The sequence below is a fragment of the Taudactylus pleione genome, unplaced genomic scaffold (assembly GCF_031769625.1).
Source record: "Taudactylus pleione unplaced genomic scaffold, aTauple2 ptg000041l, whole genome shotgun sequence".
Classification (NCBI taxonomy): Eukaryota; Metazoa; Chordata; class Amphibia; order Anura; family Myobatrachidae; genus Taudactylus; species Taudactylus pleione.
In genome coordinates this window covers 70702263-70724196 of record NW_028284443.1, presented here as the reverse complement: position 1 = coordinate 70724196, position 21934 = coordinate 70702263, and the positions used below count along the sequence as shown (strand labels likewise).

Sequence of the window (21934 nt, the reverse complement as noted above, 5' to 3'; positions counted from 1 at the left end):
AAACTGATACCTGCAGCACTTCTGTGGGAATATATGAGGCAACAGTATTTGAACTGTGAGATCTGAATGTGGTGAAATTGTGTACCATGGATTATGGCTGGGATCAAATACCCTTCTCATAGACTTGCACTTTCTGTCATCACCTACTAGTAGCTAATCGTTCTGAGCCATGAGTTGTAAAATAATTATTTTAGTAAATACCCCATGAAAGGCCTATTGATCTTTTCCATACTAATTGGAAGGGGAAAAAAAAGTCCTGAAATATAACTTACTCTTGAATCATAATGTAGTGTTTCTATTAAATGTAACTGAGAGATTGTAATGTGTATATCATCATGATTGCTAAAATGTAATTGTGGTTTAAGATAATTGAGCTTTTCTCATCTTTTTGTATAGCTGTTTTCCTTTTTTGCACATGCAATGACCTGTGTACTACTACATCTTGTTGGTCTAGTTTTGTTGCCTGAATGTTTTTATATAACTGATGACAATTACCTATCATTAAGCGAGTTAAATAAATGTACAAGGATATACAGTATGTGAAACAATTTGTTGCCCAGTACTGGATACAGCCATACGTTTATCCCATTTCAGTTGTGATTGGTTGTCCTTCTAGCATGACCTATTCTCAAATCTGAATTGTTGCATGTGACGATCTATGCAGCCCACAACTAGAGGGACAATAATTAATCAATGTAAGTATCACATTATCAGGACTCTGTGTCCAGCATAACAAAGTAAAGGACCCCAATTTATCTTTGTGCTTAACCAAAGAAGACAGCAATTCATACTAATGCTTATAACGCTGAAGCTGGGCGGTTCATACTTTCTGAAACAATGATAATTGATGATATTGTAGTTATCCATGTAACATTGTAATTATCAGGTAATTGCCCATGTTAAGTAGCATCAGAAGAAGTCGGTACATTTATCAAACTTTAAACCTGTATCACATGAAGTATTTGTTTATACATCTGGGTATTTTGGATGTAACTGTAGGTTGCATAGTAAATAACAAACTGCTCAGGTCCATCAAGTTCTACATTTCATACATTCTGACTGTTTTTTGAACTAATGGAAGGCAAAAAAAGTTTTTTGTTAATAAATTTCCATCACCACTCCACAGTTTCTCTATCCTTACAGGAAATAATCCTTTGCTATGTTGATGGAGTTTTCTTCCATTTGCAACTGACGAGATGTGGTCATAATACCGACCTCGGGGATTCCGGCGCTCAATGTCTGCGACAGAATCCCAGCGTTGAAATCCCGAAGGTAAGTATTGGGGCTAGGGGGAGGGTTAGAGTTAGGCTCTAGGGGGAGGGTTAGGTTTATGGTGTGGGGAGGGGGAGGTTAGGTTTAGGCACTGGGGGGGTTAGGATACAGACAGACAGGTGTCTATCCTAACCCTATGGGGATACTGACCACCGGGATCCCATGCACCGACATCCCGCAACTGACAACCCGTTAGCCCCTGTATGATTCTTGCCATGAATGTTGAATTTTTCCGTCTTTGTATTGGCTGCAGACCATTGGACATTACACATGTTAATGTGATTGTCTGCCAGTAAATCATCCTGTGTTCTCTCCTCCTATGTCCTTACAGGGGACATCCTAAAACTTTGGATGTGGTCTAACTAGTAACCTATTTAATTATTATTAATCTATTCCGTGCATTTATCCACTTTTTTAATATATCTACTTTTATTAGCCATTGTACAAGTTAAGGCCCCCATACATCAGCAATCTGAAAACCACAATTGAACAATTTGAAGATTTATTGCCCTATATTAGGATTTCCCAATCTAGCAATCTGTGCCCATACATTACAGATCTTTTTCAGTGATTTGCAGATCGATTGCAGCAAACACAGATCTGCCAATCTTGAAATGCATTTTACTAGTAACGGTCTGCAAATCTGCTGATCATGTCCATACACTAGCAATCTACAGCCCCAATCCATCTGTGAAATCCAACATGTTGGACAATCTGATTTAACAATTCCAATCACTGTTTGGTTGCAGTCTGCAGATTTTTATACACAATGTATGGGCTTCACAGATCGCAATCGATTGCAAATTGCAGAATTGCCACAATCGATTGCTGATGTATGGGGGCCTTTACTTGCCCTGTTGAATTACGGTACTACTGGGAATTCCCAAATTTAAATTATATTGAAGAAATTGAAATGCCATAGTTTAATCGAAACTGCAAGTTCTCTACCTGTTCTCATGATCAGGTGACTTTTTGGCGATTTGACTGCTAAATACATTTTATCGTGACCAATAGATGTGAGAATGGGAACTACATCAAAATGGGAAATAACTGATTATTCTATCAGAACAATTTCTATCCTTTTGCAGTTATAACCTCCACCCTTCCTATCTTACAGCCCCCATGTTACAACCCATTTTGTTATTTCTCTTCATGTCCTGGCTTTTGGATGACGTGAGAACTCGGAGTACTTTAAGTGATCTGTTTATTTTACGTGTCATAAAAATATAATTTGAGACTTAATTGTCCATTTAACAACCAGTTCTATACCAAAGGTTACATAATCTTACTTAACTCTGTGGTTGAAGGACTATGTATGGGAATGGTAGTTTCATTATTAACTTCATCAATTTGGGCAATTGGTGTTTGCAACGTTTGGCTTTCAGTATGAGACCGTCAGCATTGCGCATATCTGATATGGAAAGCTGCACGGCTCTTTTGTCCATTTTTTTTCTGTGTGTTAAAAGTGGCACTCCTAGTTGTCTGCAGATACTGCATTACTCTTGTGGGTGGTGGAATGGTTTAGAGTTATGCAACATACAATGACCCTGTCATTACTGACAAAGCACATCGTGCAAACCTTCTCTGCTTCCATATATAGTGATCCCACCATTGTGTAACAGCCCAATTAACGTGTCAGGCTGCATTTTCTACAGTTAATTATTTGTAAAGCTTTCCTACATTTTCAGAAGTCCTCAAATAAATTTTTGCATGGTATAATACAGCAATTATCTGTCTGAATATTTAGATAACATATCTTATTATATCATATATGTCGAAACATAATAAGTTGTACTGGCAATATGTAGAACCCTGACATTGTCATGTCCATATAAGCATAATGCACACTTGCTAATTACCTCCTTGCTTGTTGGATGTCATACTCAGTGACTTCACTTACCTGTGCTGTACACAGCATAAGAGCAAAGTGCCATGTGCTGGCAGATTTCACCACAACCTCCATGACCCCTGATCAGCTCATTATGCAGGCTGCTGTGCTCTTTACTCCCATGTGCGAAGTATATTGCCCAGTTACTAGCAGCACTGGTATTGGTACTGCTGGGTTACCTCTACTTCAAGCAACTAAAGAGCTAATTGGACCTCACTCGCCAACCAGCTCTGCAAATGACTGCGGTGTGCCCTTGTCTTAGAGGAGAAGGGAGTCTATTCATCTATTGCAGTTGCTGCTTTAAAAAAGGGGCAAAGGGCTCAGTCCTGCAGTAAGTGTCCACCTAGATAAAAGTTGATTTATCAGGTACCTAGTATTTTTTTTTTTTTTTTTTTCAAATCAATATTTTATTGACTTTTTTTTTTTGTGGGGGTACAGAAAGAAAAAAAGGGAGGGGAAAAGTTCAACTTAAACAATGTACACAATACAAATTTAACAAGCCATATACTGGTCTAGACCAGTGGTTCTCAACTCGGTCCACAGGACCCCACACAGTTCACATTTTCCAGGTCACCCAGCAGGTGCACAGGTGTAGTCATTACTCACTGACACATTTTGAAAAATCCACAGGTGGAGCTAATTATTTCACTTGTGATTCTGTGAAAAGACCTGGAAAACATGCACTATTTGGGGTCCTGAGGACCGAGTTTGAGAACCTGTGGTCTAGACTGATCAGGTACCCAGTATTAATACACCAGTTCAGCAGCAAAGCATCTCTGAATGTGGATTATAGTGTCTACAAGTAAGTGGATCTTGTTCACTTGCCGTAAAACTTAAAGTAAGCTGCTTTTTCTTTGCATTAATCATTTAGCTGTACAGGCAGCATTCTCCTCTGGCATCTTACATTTTTACAATATATAGTTCATTATATTTGAAAACTTAGCAAATACTGTGATGCTACTTGTATTACATGCAAAATACACACGTTAAGTGGGAAGTTATCACTGAACATGTATTTTCAGACTGGGACAATCCCTAAATTGTGTTGTCACACCCTAGACAACACCTGAGATGATGTGAATCATAAGCAAATTATGGGTTTACTAAAGATTGGCAGTATACCGTACATTTAATCACAATTAATATAAAACCATATATGGGAAAATGTGAAGAGAGATTTGATATTGAAGAGTCCAAAAAATCCACTTTTTAAGTAAACTTGTAGTACTAATAAGTGTCAGAAAAACGTATTTGCCCTTGCCTGTATGATGCTTTTAACAGTTCATGAAAGAATATATGAAGGTGAACGCTAGTCTCAAGAAATACTGCACTAAAATAGTGACCCACCACATCCTAATGGTCTTCATTCATTTGTTGTTGTTTTGTTTTATTAAATTGTCAGTTTTTTTTTTTTTTTTTTTTATCAATTCTGTTTTTATGCCCTTTTGCAGCAGCTGCTTTTCCTCTATATGGTGGCACATTTTTGTGTGCCTTTGGGCATTTTAGGCTGGACAGCTGACAGGACTACTGCTCTTACAAGGACTACAGCTCTCCTGTGACTAAAACTCCTATAGAGCAGTGGTTATCCACCTCATCCCTCCAGTTTTAGGTCCTGTTTTGCAGATTTCTGTCTCTGGAAATTAGTGGGATGATTGCTGACTCAGCAAAACACATTATCTCACCAGTGGATGATTAAAGAAATCAATAAAACCTGACCTGTTGGTGATAATGATGACTGGAGTTGAGATCTAGTGTTATAGAATGATGCTGTCAAGATTGCATCTAATTGTAACAGACACTTATGGTCTCGTATTGTTGATTTCACTGGGTCAAGAACCCCCCTCCCCCCCCAGGGTCGCACCCAGGATTTGTGCATGCTTCGATCCTGGGTGCGACACGGCTGAGACCCCTTTCAGACTGGTGGCCCGACCCAGCAAAAATTCCAAAAGCCTGAGGTGGCACTCAGAGACTTCCAAACAGTGAACACTTAGGACCCCATTCAGACCCGCTCACAAGATGCGATCGCTCGCTGGCAAAAAGGGGCCGGATATTGTACTGAAGTGCTTGCACTGCGTCTCGTAAGGACGCCCACTATGTATTAGCGAGCTACAGCAAAGTGCGCTCGCAAGTGTCTAAAGACGCCCCCTTGCCACTCGCAACACGTCATCTCCGGGAAATGTGATTAATCGGGACCATCGTGAGCCATTGGAGCTGCTCGCAGCCCTTGGGTTTGTCTTTCCCCGCCGCAAGCACTGCGATGTGTGCGGGCTGAAATACATGCAGTTGACGTGACCAATGACGCTACTTTGCTAATTATGCACACCCTTTAAACAATGTTTTGGCGGCCTGACACGCCTGCGTTTGCAACAGCACTCCCCCGTTTAAAAGCACCTTCCCCAGTTACCACCCACAAACGGCGCTATCTGTCACTCAAAGCAGCGACCTGAAAGTGGCTTGCGAGCTACCAAAATCAAATCGCAACAAATGACTTGCGCACGCGCAATGCGAGTTATACGTATGCGCAGATGTGCGAAAATCGCTCCCAGCGAGTGTGCCTTAGCGAGTGGGTCTGAATAAGGTCCTTAGTACGGGTCTTTATTCAGTGGTTGACGTTTCACCAGCACTAAGGGTTCACCGTTTGGAAGCCTCTGAGTACCGCCTCGTGCTTTTTGAAATGTATTGAAGATATAGATATATATATATATAAGTACAGATCACAGCGCTGTCCGTAAGCCTGTATTTCCAGTCAAAGAGTCTCTATTCAATCAAATTCACTTTTGACACACTATAATCCCAGTTCTGAAGGTGGCTGCTCAGAGTTTCCCAAAGTTGACCTTTGCTGTACGGTCCTCAGATAACATGGAAAATACAAAGGTGGAAACAAGCGCCCAATAGTGTGATACTATTATAATAAATGTGACACGCACCACACAAATATGTTCTGCGTACCGTATAGACCTAATTCATAGGCATGTGGTATAAGATCTTTCTGGAACCTCACTCCTAGTTTCCCTTTGCTGTGTAGTCCTCAGAATACATGAAAAATACAAAAGGTGGAGACAAACGCCCAATAGTGTGATACTGTTATATAATTGTAACACGCACCACACAGAAATCCTCTGCGTACCTCATTACCTAATTCATAGGCATGTAATATGGGATCTTTTGGGAACCTCACTTTTCTTCCCTCATATAATATGGTCAGATGATGATTGCCAATTGTCACCGGGCCCAGTTAGTACATATAGAGACAAGATAACACTCTCATGGTGTAATACTACGCAAAATTTTAATACACACACACAAAACACATATACACAAAACAATTACTTTAAAAAGAAGTATCAATAGCTTATCTGATGTCTGACTGAAGCTGGCCACACATCTAAAGATTATCTGTCCAACCAGCCAACTAGTTGATTGTATTCCTTACCAGATTTTCATTCCAATCAATCAGCAATTTGCTCCCAAATGCTGGAAAATGGACCAAAACTGTTGTTTGAACAAATAGTTTAAATCAAACATTTAACAAACTTGTTTGAATGAACATTTTCATCTGTTTTCTGGCATTTAGGAGCAAATTGCTGATCATCATTTACTCCCATATGTTACCAGATTTTCATTCCAACCAATCAACTAGTTGACTGGTTGGATGTAAGTTGGTCTAGTGTGTGGCCAGCTTAAGTCAGAAAGCATTGGTCACACTGTCCTCAACGCGTTTCACCTCTGTTGCTCAAAATGGCTGGGCTTCGTCAGGAGGATTTATATATATATATATATATATATATATATATATATAGCCACCACAGATGCTTGGCTAACCATTAGATAAATCTATATGTAATTTCCAGTGGCTGCAACCCCACAGTAAGATCTGCTACTTCAGTGAGCCAGTTGCAGTCAGTGACTGCACTCACTGGCTTCACTGTGACTGGGGGTGGAAACCCATTGGAAGTGCCACCTGCCAGTCACACAAAGGACGGGCATCCCCGGGGTGAGGTTTCTCCTCCTCCTGGGACTGCCAGTCCGGGCTGCGATTAGCAGAGCCACTGCTGTTAGTTTCTATAGAAGGGAACCAAGGGCCTGATTCAGAGCCGCTCGTTCGCTTCGAGCGATGTTCGCACAACTGCGTATGGGTTGTAATATGCATGCGCCAACCAGTCATTGCGGTCGGAAATTGTGTGCTTGCAAAATAGTGAATGCCTGCTAATTTGAGTGACAGAATGAGGCGTTTGTGGGTGGTAACAGGGGAAGGTGCTTGAAAATGGGGAGTGGAGATCCGAACACAGGCGTGCCAAATGGTCAAAACGGGCGTTTTAAGGGTGTGCATAATTAACAAAGCAGCGTCATCGACCACGTCACTTGGTTGTCTTTTAGCCTGAACTGCTCGCATGATTGCGGTAGGAAAATCCAACCACAAGCACTGCGAGCAGTTCATACGCCTTTCGATGTACTCGATTAATCTAATAAATAGCGGAGATGACGTAGGATGCGAGCGGCCAGGGGCGTTTTAAAAAAAATAGCGAGCGCATGTTTTGTTCGCTCGTTCAGACATACAGGCGTCAACAGACCGCAAAGAGCGAGCGCTCCATTTAAATATCCGGACCCTTTTTCTGAACGAGCAAGCGCAAATAGTGTCGGGCTCTGAATCAGGCCCCAAGTACCAATGCAGATCAGTGGTCTTGCTCCACCAGGTAACTGACTGTCTAATAAAGTAACAATCTATAATTTGAGGTCTAGAACCTGACACCTAGCAGGGGCAAACACAGGATTTTTAAGAGGCGGCTTCCATATATCATTTTTTATATATATATATATATATATATACACACACACACACACACACACCCTGAAGGTGCGGCACTCCCTTAAAAAAAAAAAAACACACGGAGCCCAAAGGTTATAGGTACGTTTCAGTACTTTAACTACCATCTTCGTTCCCATCACCTTTGGGCTCCGTGTGGTTTTTTTGAAGGGAGTGCCGCATCTTCAGTTCTTTATCTAACATTTTGCACCTCAGCAGGATCTATTTTATCATCTGGAGTGCTGGACTTTGTGTGTGTGTATATGTATATATGTATGTATATATATATATATATATATATATATATATATAGTGAGACACGCAGCACATACACACTGCATACATACACACACAACATACTTACAAGCACACTCACACACAACATACATACACATAGCATGCTTACACACACTCTATTTGCCAGGCTGCTGCTGCTGGGTGGCCGTGATCTGTATTTTATAATTTCCATACTGTATTTTATATTACTATATCCCACCCTCCTCCCGTCCTGGGACTTTCTCGTTGCAGATGCACAGAACAACTTGGCCAATTGGACCACACCGGCACTGTCTGTGCAGATACTGTATAGTTTTAATTTATATAACCATGGTGCCACCAAACAGCCCCCCCTATTCCCTGGGACTCCTATGTCTCACACACACACATCACAAACACCCCCCCCCCCCCTCTTCCTCCCTGGGACTGCAATGTTACTCACACACGCACACATACATCACACACCCTCCCCCCTTCCTCCCCGGACATTCAATGTCAGACACACGCACATACATCACACACACACATACATCACGAATACACATACATATCGCACACACACATACAAACATCACACACATACCACCTACCCGGCCAACACTAACAAGAGACTGACCTTCCCGCGCCGCGACAAACAGCTCCTCGACCCCTTGTAATTATGCAGTGTGGGAGTCACTTGAGTCACTGGAGAGACGGCATTCAGGCTAGTGCGCCATGTGGGAGCCGGGGGAGGCAGAGCTCACAGCAGGGTTGGGGATAGATCCCCTTCGTAGATGTACCTACTGAAGGGGATCTATACACAACCCTTACAGCAGTGGGACAGCCGGGTGCGCTGCTGATATACATCGCAGTGGGTACCCGGCATATAGAAATTGCAGCAGCAGCAGCCGGGTCCGCCCCCAGGGCATTCTCCACTCTGTGCGGCCACCCTGGTTATGGCCAGAGACTGAGTCAAGGCTGTCTCCGTCTCTGAAAAATAATTTGGTTGGTCAGGGGGGAGTTTCTGAGTACTCAGAAACCCCCCCTGCATGCGCCAGTGCCTAGAGGAGGGGGTTAGGGCCACATGGATTTCCCCTGTACCCTTGTGGGCCAGTCCACCCCTGGCTATATTAATTGCTCTATATTGCATGAATTGTTTGAATAGTTTATACAGTATACTTAGGGGATCTTGGTGAAAGTCCTGTGTCTATGAAACTAAAAAACAAAATAGATGAAGCCACAAACTAAAACAGGCTAGTTAATATTGTACGATTTGGCATGGTTTAATTTAAACCCATGATTTATAAATTAATTTTGTAGTGTAATGAGGAAGTCTTGTCACATTGCTACAGTTCTACTTTAAATGAAGTTACAATGTCCACTTTAATTTTTCTGTTAACCTCTAGTGTATATCTGAATCATTTGCCGCTCTGAGTGCTTGGCAGAGACAGACCTGTCAGATTATGAAGCACTAGCAGGTGTACACATGGTTGTAAATAGCGATCTCTCTTGTGTAACAAAAAAGCCTGTTGATTCAGTCCTAATTTGGTGGAGTATATCTGACTCGCTGTGTTGTGTCACAGCTTTAAATAACCTTCATGTAGTGGTCTATGAACTGAGTGAAAGATGTCTCTGTGTAATAATGCAACTTAGTAGAGCAGTACGTTTTTTGTAACTAGCTTTAAGCTTTGTATGGTGTATGTTATATTTATGGTTGTATTTGCACTGCGGGAGCTGTAGTTCAGACTCAGTTTGATTTATGGGACTTGATTTTGACAAACCTATATGATCATTATGTTAATGTGTTTTTTTTTTTGTTTGTTTTTTGTGGGTCATAATATTTTTCATATATGATGTACATTTATTTTAGCCGTGTTAATGTATTGTGATTTATGTCCTATGTTCTCCTAAGTGTACAATAACGTCAAGGTTCGGTGAAAATCTTTTTTTTGGAAAAAGGTCAAAGTAAACACAATGTTCTTTTCACCTTGTAATTTGTATTCATTCCTCAGAAGTAAGGCTCGAGTTGGTACGTTTACATCCTATTACATTATTGCTTGCTGTTTCCTTTGGGTAAACATTTAGGATACAGTAATTCAATTTTGGCTACCAGTATACTCATTTCAGGCTTCTGAATCTTATTTGTCAATGCTTTTGTCTACATAACCTAGAAACGAATGTTCTTTGCCTGTAAAGAGGAACAATTCATTTTTTTAGCTATTGTTCATCAGGAACAAATTTAGTTTCTTCAATGGAGTGCTGCAAACATGCTCACACAAACTACTACTTGCTTTTTAAATCCAGATTATTTTTGTTTATTGGAAATACCCCAATGAGCTGTATAATATTTAATTGTTCCAATGAGCAGCATTCTTACTGACTGACACTTTTGGATCCAGGCCTCAGAGTCCTGTAGTTCCAAACTGTCCCTATTTTAAGCTGCCACAGAGAGTGCGATCATCGGATCATCATTCTTAAATTGGATTCTTCTTGTATGTATGCATGGGATGTAGTCGGCATCTTGGCGCACTAAATGCCGGCACTCTCAAACTCTGCGCTGGACCCAGCTTGACAATCTCAGCCACTGCGATCCCAAGGTTATGGGTTAGGCACTAGGGTGAGAGTTGGGGTTAGGCTGCGGGAGGGGAGAGTTGGGGTTAGGCAGAGGGGGGGGGGTTTAGAATGCAGGAAAGGTGCGTTAGGTAGGGGAATGGTTAGGGTTAAATTACTTACCTGCAGGCGTATTTCAACCATCGGGATTTTGGTGTCAGGATTCAGTCTGCCGGGATTGCGTACCTAACACGTTTGCACAAGTGATATCCTTTTTAGAACCAGTATTCATTTTTTGTGTTGCACATTGATCTACTACTCACAGTGAAATCAACATTTTCCCAACAGTGTTTATAATACCCACATGTGGGAAATTCTTTAACCTTTTCATACATGTTCACTGTTTTTTTGAAGACTTTTTAAACCATGGCTCATTTTTATAATAATAAAAATATATTTTTTATTAGTAAAGCTGCATACACACACGATTTTTTTTTAATGAACGATTTTAGTAAACGTTTTTTTCCCTTGAAAAAATTAACTAAAATAGTTTACTAAAGTTGTTCATTTACTAAATGTAATGAACGATTTTTATGAACTACGAACGATTTTTGCATATTAACTTAATGAAAATCGTTGAGTTGACAAGTCTGACTGAACTACAAACTACAAACGTGAACGCGCATGAACAATAATCGTTCATTGTTTGACTCAGAAAGTGAACGATTTTTACAAATGATTATCGTTAAACGATATAGTTTAACGATAATCATTAAAAAAATCGTTGTGTGTGTATGCACCTATAGTCCTGCAGTTATGGGGTAACTATTGGATTGGTGGAGCACTGTAGCCTGGGTCTACCAGAAACTTCTTTCAGTCTGTGCTCTTCTGGAACTTATTTGCAGTAACCTGTCTGCCCTCAGGACTTGTTTCACACTGGACACTTTGATGTAGTACTCTTTTTTTCCACACCTGTCTAAATTAAATGGTGCTAGAAAAACTTTTAGCATCAATAAATAAATTCAGTTCAGGTTAATTATTCTGGGAAATTAGCGTGAAAGATGGGATTAGAGTAGTATAGACTGAATTAAATTTTTTATGTTAGCAGGTGTATGATAATAAATGATTGTTACTGGATTTTGTTTAGGCCAGATGTTCCCAAACATGAGCCTCAAGGCACCCTAAATCTGGAGACATATTTGATCATGGGTACACATCAGAATGAGGTAATGAACGACTGAGTGATACCTCGTTCCGTACTTCATTGCCTGCATTGGGGCTGCTTGCGATACCGTTCAGTTGGATGTGCAGCTCGGACGATGTTGCAAGCGGATGCGGGAGCAGGCATATTGGCCGTAAACCCTGAGCGATGCACCCGATATGTCATTCCGATTTCGCAGGAAACGACAGATCGTGCCGACATCTCAGTGTGTACCGTTTAACAGTCCAGGTTTTAAAGAAATATATGCTTGGGCACAGGTGATTTAATTAGTACCTGTCAATCTGATTCAACTGTGCTCAATCATGGATATCTTTAAAACCAGGACTGTTGGGGTGCCTCGAGAACAGAGTTTGGGAACCACTGGTTTAGGCAGCTACAGTGTACTTTAAGGTGACTTTTTAAGAATTAGTTTACGATACATATTCTTATTTATGACCCACATTTCTTTCGCCAGACAGACCTAAGGTATCTTGGCAGTTTTGTTGTTGCAGGCCAGCTAACATGTCACTTCACTCAAGGCCCCCATACATCAGCAATTTGCAATCTATTGTGTATAAAAATCTTTCCCTTTTTCAATCGATTGTAGCAATTCTGCAATCGGTTGAAAAAGGGAAAGATTTTTATACACAATTGATTGCAGATTGCATGATTGCTGCAATCAATTGCTGATGTATGGGGTACTTTACATTTATATCAAGGAAACTGATTTGATGGCTAGCATGAATCTTTTTAAATTGGATCTCTCTGGTTTTATATTGATTTCCAGAACCCAAATATTCATATACAGTGCTTAAATGCTCACGGAGTCCTACACAATTGGGCTTGTCCTGATTGATGGAGTAACACCTTTATGGTAATTATCAGTGTCCAGTGTTGGAATGTGTTGCATGGTAACAAGATATGAAACAAGCCATAACACATTCCACTCTCCCAGCAAGGGACTTTGCTTTAATACACGTTCTAGACTGATTCACTGACTAACCCCAAAGAAAGCTCTTTAGTAATTTCAGGTTAATACACATTTCTTACCATTTGGAAGGAGTGTGAACAATTTGATGCACAATGAGCAAAGCATTTAAGCACTTTTTACAGGTCACTCTTGTCTTGTCCTATAATTATGTAGCTGAAAAATGAGAATACATTTTGTTTTCACCACCTAACATAATTCTTTATCTTTTAAGCTGGGGTGTTTACGTATTTAACCCTAGGGCATGAAATTGCAGGCACTTATCTTGTGTTGGGCTCCACCTTACCTGCACAGTCAAGTGTGTATGTATGCAAATTGACACTGACAGAAACCCATTAGTGAGTCCCTCCTAGCTTCCAGACGAGTGATGGTTGACTTGCAACTTTATCCTAAAAGCTGAGTTTTCACAACACAACAGCGGTACCTGACATAACACTTATGTTTCTACTAGTAGAAGAGTTTGCTCTGCGAGTGGTGATTTTTTTTTTTTTCTACTATTTTTTTTATGTGTGGACAAGGTTCAAAAACTGGATTTACGCGTATTGCTGTGGTTTAGAGCAGTGTTTTAATATGGACTTCATAATGTAGTGAGGCTTTTACCCTCTGTACCTCCTTTTGTATCGCTTTAATTGTGAGCTAACAAAAGGATGTTATGGCTACTCTACTGACCACAAGCAATGAGAAATGGGTTGCGGCTAGATGTCCTTCACCTAACGGACCCTGATGTCATCAGTTACTATCCACGTGGACATAGAGTGGGAATAGTAACCTGTGGCGAGTGTAGCAATCCACCATGCCTGAAGCATGGCAAGTGTACACATTTCTACTATTGGTGGACAGGTGAGTCAGTTGAGGCAAAATAACAGCGCTCTCACTGACCTCACATCCGGGACCTTAAGCCAATCAGAGGAGTCCACTTCTACCAATAGAGTTGGTAGTTAAAGAGCCTCAAGAGTCAAGAATGATGATGGATTAACATGCCAGCTTGATGCCTGACTAGTGTTGTGCATTGTATGGCACATTGCCAGAGGCATGAACCACCGATTCAATGAAGGCATGAAACTGGTTATGCTTCCAGCTGGCCTGCTAACACATTTGTTTACATGATGATTTTTTTGGGACCAATGCTAATAAACTTTCAACATGAGAATGGTGGCTTCCTTTGATCAGCGTGAGAATGGTCACTTCCTTATTCCGTTTCACAGGGTTACACCTTGGCATACTGTAGGTACATATTTTCTGTGGTTGATATTCTGGTTATGACTAAAGGTTATGACTAGGACGAATCAAAGGTTTGCGATTAGTTGTTTGTTTGTTTTTTACACTATATGGCGCTCTACATTTTATATTTGTCTAGCGGAAATAGTTAAAGTAAAGAAGGGATACAACATAATATATAATATTAGTAATGGGACATGTTTTTTTTTTTTTTTTTAATATACATTTGCCGGATTTCATCAACATTCAGAATGTCAACAATCAGAATGTCATAACCAGAATGGCGATCAATTCTGAATGTCCACAATCGGGATGTCAACCTTCTTAGAATGTTGACCGATAAGTCGACATTTACATAATAATGTTGACATGTTCAAAATGTTGGCATGGTGAATGTTGACGGTAACCATCTCGACAGTTAGGATTAGGCTGCAGTTAGGGTTAGTCTTAAGCTAAAATAGTAGCGTCCACATTCATTTACTGGCCATACACTAGCACGATTTTGGGCCGATTGCCCGATTTACGACGCGTCGTAAGATGAATCGTGTAGAAATCGTGTACTTTTTAAGTAGGATACGATCCTATGCGTGGCTCTCACAGCTCCTAAAATGTATCGTATGATCAGATGTGCAGCCCATATGATCCTTCGTATTCGTATGCTGATTGTGCCGTGTTTTTCACCATGCGATGCATCATGCGTCCGACCGCTGTCAATTTAGTGACATTTTGAAGAATGATTATGAGTTTTTCAGCAGGCACACGATCAATCGTAACGTGAGATCGTATGTACATCGTGTGTCCAAAGTGCATTCGGGACTGCCAGGGAGTTCAAGGGAAATCATAAGATGAATCTTATCTTATGCTGGTCGTACTAGTGTATGGACAGCATTACATGTTAACATGCGCAATGTCTACAGCCTGAAAATGGCAACATTAAGACAGTGTCAACATTGTCAATGTCATCTGTCAACACAGGGCCGGCTCTAGGGGTGTTCGACCAGTGCGGTCGCACAGGGGCGCCACCCGTAGAGGGCGCACCCCTCCTCAGCATCCGGATTTCCCGCTGTTCCACCCGCTGGCCGGAGTGGCCAGTGGGTGGTCAAATTGGGAGGCTGGGGATCCCCACCGCCGCAGCTGTGTGGTGGTGCCGGACCCCAGGAGTTGTGAATGGATGCGTGCGCGGCAACCATTCACTGATGGGAGAGGGCTGGGGGAAGCCCAACCAGTGATGGAGTGCTGGGCTTTACCACCAGCCTGACGTTATTTGGAGGCGTGCCTTGCTTCACCACGCGCAATGTATGGGCTCCTTCTCAAGGGCCGGCACAGGGTGCTCCGACGCCTGGAGCCGGCCCTGTGTCAACATTATGAACATGTACACATGCTGAATGTAGACGTTCTGTATGTCGACATATCATACCCGACCCTTTCTGCCTGCTTGCATATTTGTGTATCTGTCATAATTAATATTTACTTAAAAGTATACATACATCGATTGCTTCCTTCTACAATCTTTTGACTATAGCGGGAGCAGATACTTGTTATCGAAAATTGTATACAAATTAGTCCATAGGCAGATAAATATTTTTCTGTTTTACAACACAATTGATACTACGGACTTATGACTCATAAGCTGGGCATCCATTATACAAAAATTGGTCAGATATCTGTCCAATTTGGCTGGTTGGAATGAAACCTGGTAATGTATGGGAGCAAATAAGTCGATCATATGGTTTTAAACACTGAAAAAAGGACAAAACAATTGTTCAGATTTGTGTTTTTAATTTGTCTGAACGACCATTTTTGTCCGTTTTCCAGTGTTTGTGAGCAAATGGACGATTGTCATTTGCTCCCATACATTATCAGGTTTTCAGTCCAACCAGCCAGATTGGACAGATATCTGACAGATAATTGTATAGTGGATGCCCAGCTATAGTTTGTGTCCAAAGATATGTTTTTAAATAAATCCGTTTCTAAAAATTCTGTTAACATATTGGCACTGATTTTTATTTTTATTATTTTTTATTTATTTTTTCATCCAGCGTTTTTTGCATATTTTCAACCATGGCATGGGCCATATGTGTAGCCTAAAACCTATACTTAAAATGTTATAGCATAACCTTATTTTGTACAGAACCTTTTGAGTCAAACAGCAGCCCACTCAGTGCAGTTTTCATTTGTTATGTTATGAAAACCATGCAGGAGGGAAGGGAACATTTGCCAGGTGATAGCTACCTGTGTGTATGGTCCAGGTCTGTGACTTCACTTTAACCTGAACATGAAAGAGACAACCACCAAATCCAGATGACAGGCCTGCTGCTCCCTCACAGTAAAATGGTCTATTCATCTTTCTGGTTATGTTATGGGAAAAAGCTGTACAATTGTTGTGTGGACATGCCTGGATCAAGGTGTGCTGGTCCTTTTTGTAATTTCTCATTAGTGTCAGTAGTGCTATATTTGTCTATGCTAATTTTTTTTAATCTGCTTTCAGGCAGCAAGAGACCGAGAGAAGATTAAAAAATGTAAGTATCAGTGTGATATGTAGGTTTCAGCCTTACATTAGATGAAGTGTCCTAAAACTATGCTCCGTTTCGGTGTAATACTGGGTGTGTCTTGTGTTACATAGTTCATTAGCTGATCTTTCTGCTTTGACTTGCTTTGCTTGAGCTACGTTTACCACTGAGCAGCATGGCGACATATATGTGTTTTAATAGAAGGTCACAGCCCATTGATAGCCAACATTAGTGGGACTAGTATATCAGACAAATGTTGTGCTTGGAGTTCTGAAGCTACTCATGCTTCCCCCTCCCTTCCCAGCATCTCACTGGGCCGTTTCCAGCTGGCTGTGCAGCTGCTTGTAGGACCTGACGTATGACAGAAGGCAGGATGTATGCAGGGCTGTCCGTATTCTCCAGCAGTACTAAAAAAAAAAGAATATTTATAGGTGAAGTAATGGACCTCTTCATATAAATCCATGTGCACACTGTAAATAGTTTTCATACAATTTTAGTATGACATAACTGTTCAGAACGGAGTCTGCAATCTTTATACTTTCTTTTTTTTCTTCTGACACAGAGATGTCCTCATAGACTGTTGCTCAAGTCGCACCAAATGGCCCCTCTCAGCACGCAGGGTACCGGGCGACTCGGCCGCGCCAAGCGTCTTTCTTGCTCACAATATGCATCTTAATTGCATAAATAAAACTACTGGATGTGACAAAAACTTAATTGCTACTTTACAATGATCAATTTGATGTACATTTGTATATCTTTGTGCGTCTGAGACTGAATCTGTGTAAAAAAGGCTCTGATGCAAGTGGCCGGGGTTTATCTCGGGCCAAGTTCTGTTGTGCTTAATCTGCGGCTTTGTACTTGTGTAAAACCAATTTCTGTGCGGTTACTGTCAGAGCCCAGCGTCTCTAGTACACTGTGAGTGGCGCTTCACTGTGTGTAAGATGCAAAATACAACGAAAAGTAGTGTACGCTACTCCTCCCCTAGCATCTCAGTCACGCCGGGCATCTAGCACCGTACAGCATATAGGTGCTAGGTGTATGAGGAGTGGACACATCTGTATGTCTGCCTCTGTGTGCCTCTTTATTGGGGCCGGATTAAGGACCTCATGGTGTCTAGGGCTGTAAATGATCCAGAGCCTATTGTGAGAAGCGGAGGAGCTGTGCTGTGTGGCAGCAGCCAGTGATGGGTGGGCCTGGCCAGTACCAAATAGGTGTGTACATCCCCTAGTAGTCGGTCCCAATAAATACCAAAGAGCATAATAGAAAATGGAAATACAGTTTTATTACTGTACTTACAATTTATGGCTGACTGGGATGCCAGCTGGTGGCTGGTCATCGTCGTGCTGTCATGATGATGGGCCTTTTCTATGTGGAAGCCTGTTCATCTGGCTGTGCTCTTTATAGGTCTGTAAATGTACATTGGCCGGGCACTGAGTCCTCCATGGCACAGTATCAGTTGCCCATATGTATTTTTATGCTTTGAGTGGCTACTGGAACCTGAAACTGATACATTTGGCATAGGTGGTGTTGGGGCTGTTGTTTAAAAGTGCTATAACAAAAGGGAATACATAAGGGCAGGTTATTTTTTTTTAAGCAAAAACTCTGTTTATTGTAATAAATTGTCATCACATTCTAGGGGTGTGGATTAACAGATAGTAAAAAGGTAGACAATTTCTAGATGGACACCAGATGTTAGTCAATAGGTCAACTGGGACCAAAGGCCGTCATGTAATAAGGTCGACATGTACAAATGATCAAAATGTCGACATGGGGTAAGTGCCTAACCCTAATTTTTTTTTTTTAAATGTGTTGACCATTTTCATGTCAACCTTTTGCTCCCAAACTGTGTGCCTAGGCACCCTGGGGTGCCTCGGGACACTTGCAGGGGTGCCTCAGGTTGGTGGTCTAGCACAAAATCTAATTATTTATGGTCAATGTAATTTAAATATGTGGACAAACAGAAGCGCAAACCTGTCCACCACCACATAACTGAGCCTAAGGATGACAGGTCAGCACAGTTACTTTACAACATTTTTTTTCTGAATTTCTCAATAACAAACATTTGGCTTAGGAGTACTGTACCTTGAAAACAATGCTGATACTCTAGGGCGCCGTGATTCAAAAAAGTTTGGGAACCACTGAGCTAGACATTGTCTACCTTTTTACTGTCTATAGTCCGGCACCTACATTTAGCACCTTTCTTAGTTTTTCCCATTTTTTATTTTTGTTTTTTGTCCTGTCATCATTTCTGCATTTTTAGCATTACATTACAAGTCCTACTATGTTTTGCATGAAGAGTATAATATTGTAAAAATTATCTTTTTGACCTTAGGTGTTGATCACTTTATATTGGCTCGGGAGAAAAGCACACAGTTTGCCGTATTATAATGGTTCACAACTTAGCTTAAAGGCATTTGAAGGATTGCTAGGGCAAACGCTGACCAAGGTAAGAATGTACAATAAATGTATTTACAATGTACTGTATGTCACATCACATGCCTGACTGCTAACAATGCCTTAATAAGAGGCCCTCACATTAGGCCACATTCCTACACAGAAGAATGTGGTGATGTATTACTGAGATTTATAAGAAGCATAACTTGACAACTTTGTAAATTACATTGTTATTAAGGAGCTTCTATATGAATGTGTAGACATAATGTATATTATCCACACACATATATATATATGTTCCCCTGTCTTCATTCTTCCCTCCAGTTTCTGTGATCCTGCCTGTTCCCCCGCTTTGTGAGTGCAGGCTCATGGATTGCTGCTTCCTCCATAGCTCCCCTTTTGTGACCTATAATTGTTGCTCTTCCCCCCAAGCCTTAGCGAGTCTCTCCATACTACTTCTATGCCCTCTGTTGCTGTTGTTTTGTATTATGGTTCTCCTTTTGTAGTTTTGCAATATTTGTCATTTTGTTTTCATTGTATGGCGTTGTAGACACTGGATGGTGTCATATATATAAATGTTGATAATACATACACATACATGCAGGGAAATATGAGGTGTCATTATAACCCAGGTAGAGCTTGCATTTACTCTATATGTCATTCAGTTAGAACAGGAAGAATGCTCTCTGCTGCTAGGTGAGAAGGGAGTGGCCATATCTGCTTCATAAGTGTCAAAGTCCAATTCTACTTGACGTACTGTAAATATCTCTTGCCATTTGGAATGCAGGCAGTGATTCATGTCTTGTAATATACTTTTTTTTTTTTTTTAATCTTGTAAATCATGTTTGTCACAGACCCGATTCCAAGATACTTAAATTTCTAACCGCTGTCCATAATTTTGTCAATATCAGCACTCACTTGAATCTGCGTGATGTGGGTCTAACACAGAGATGATAATAATAATAATAATAATAATAAAAAAACAAAAACATTAATACCCTCCCCATAAGCTCTCCCACTCACTATTCATTTTCCACCAATAATTGCCACAACAGAAGTTGATCCAGGAGCAAAACACTTAAGTAGGAAGGTTCTGAACTCCCTACGTGATTACAATTGAGTCCAGTCATCACTAACCAAATAACCTGTAGTAAAGATATCTAGCATGGGGAAGCAGAATCCACAGGCAAAATTAATCCAATAAGATGAGGCCAATCTTCTTAAATTAAGTTTAATATGAAAAAGATACAATGCTTAAAGTACAGTATATACAAAAACAATACAAATGACATACCAATATAGTCTTATGCAAATATAACTTTCTTATAAACAAAAAAAACAAACAAAAAAATTACTTGCATGAATCTGTTTGCGGGGTAGCACAAGAAGAAGAAGTAGCAATTCCCAATATCAGATTGACTCCCAAGAATTATGCAAAGTTGTCCATGTGGGATATTGGTTTATCCCTATATGGGTGTCAGGTTGCCCACTCCTCCTTTCCTTGGCTTTCTGTGTAAATACAAATGAGGTTTTATGGCACTTTGTTCAGAGCATACCGGTCAATCTGAAGTGAGGACTAAATGCATATCTCTGCAGGGTTACATTAGAGAAGAAGAATATGGGATCCAAATAATACAACATCTCATTACCAACAAGCAGACAGATGTGGATACATTATATATAGGGGGTCTTCAAAAGTTATGTTTTTGTTCTCTATTGCCATAGAATAGGAGTATGTAACTTATTTTCCATATTGTAATCAATTGCATTCAGCATGCTTTGCCAGAGATTAGACTCTTGATAAATGTAGTTTGTTAAAAATGTAGACACTAACCACCATCTATATTTTATTTGAAGTAAACAATGAAATATAGTCAAGGTTTGTAATAGGTGTGACAATTCCAGTATGTGAAACCTTGACTTTTCTTTAGAAACTTCTTTACAGTCTAAAGGTTGGGTAATATGTTTGCAGATGGCTGCACTCATGCATTCCTAATTAATTACACATTCAATTTTATTTCATCCTTGCATAATTTCAATAAGTAAGTCAATGGAGAATGATCCTGGGTTCTGAGATTGAGGAAGGAAAACCACAGCTGTAGAGGGCTCTGCTCCTGAGAGGTAGAACTGAGAAAAGAGGAGAGAGTTTGACTCAGGGTTAAGATTGGACAGTAGTGAGAATGTACCAGTGTGAGTAGTTTAGTTAGGAGTAGGAGCACTATTGAGAATGTATCAGTGTAAGTAGTATAGTTAGGAGTAGGAGCACTAGTGAGAATGTACCAGTGTAAGTAGTATAGTTAGGAGTAGGAGCACTAGTAAGAATGTACCAGTGTGAGTAGCATAGTTAGGAGTAGGCAGGGCCGGACTGGCCATCTGGCACTTCTGGCAAATACCAGAAGGACTGATGGCCTGATGGGCCCTCCGGATTGAAACCCTGGCTGAGCAGCTCTACCTCCCGGTATACTACTCGGCTGGGATACTGAGAGAAGGGGGTATGTGATGAGGTCACGCCCCTGTGCTGCCAAACCACACCCCAGTGTGGTGAGGCTATTCCCCGTCCAACAAGGTCACTTCCCCTTTTCGTGAGCATACACCTGCGATGTGCGCACAGGGACTCGTGCTGGGGCTGTTTTGTAGCCCCAGTCCGTCCCTGGGAGTAGGGAGAGTAATGAGAATGTACCTGTAGTATAGTTAGAAGTAGAGTAGCCTCTACTCAGGAGGTGGGGTTTCAGAAAGTATTTAAAGATTTAAAGGCTAGGCGTAGGGAATATGTGATGTAGTGGTGTATGGCAAGGAAGACTTGCTTGTAGGGGGGAGTAAGAGGTGGATATTATAATAGAAAGCATAGATGTAA

General features: G+C 40.9%; 1 protein-coding gene across 8 annotated transcripts in view; it reads left to right on the top strand.

Annotated features, from left to right (window-relative positions):
- LMO7 (LIM domain 7) overlaps window positions 1-21934 on the top strand; it is a 163528-nt gene that overhangs the window by 89540 nt on the left and 52054 nt on the right. For all 8 annotated transcript variants that reach the window (XM_088459274.1, XM_088459265.1, XM_088459288.1 and 5 more), the window contains exons 6-7: window positions 16665-16695; window positions 19019-19132. In XM_088459274.1, coding sequence (XP_088315400.1) covers window positions 16665-16695; window positions 19019-19132 — 145 coding nt within the window. The remainder of the gene's footprint in view (window positions 1-16664; window positions 16696-19018; window positions 19133-21934) is intronic.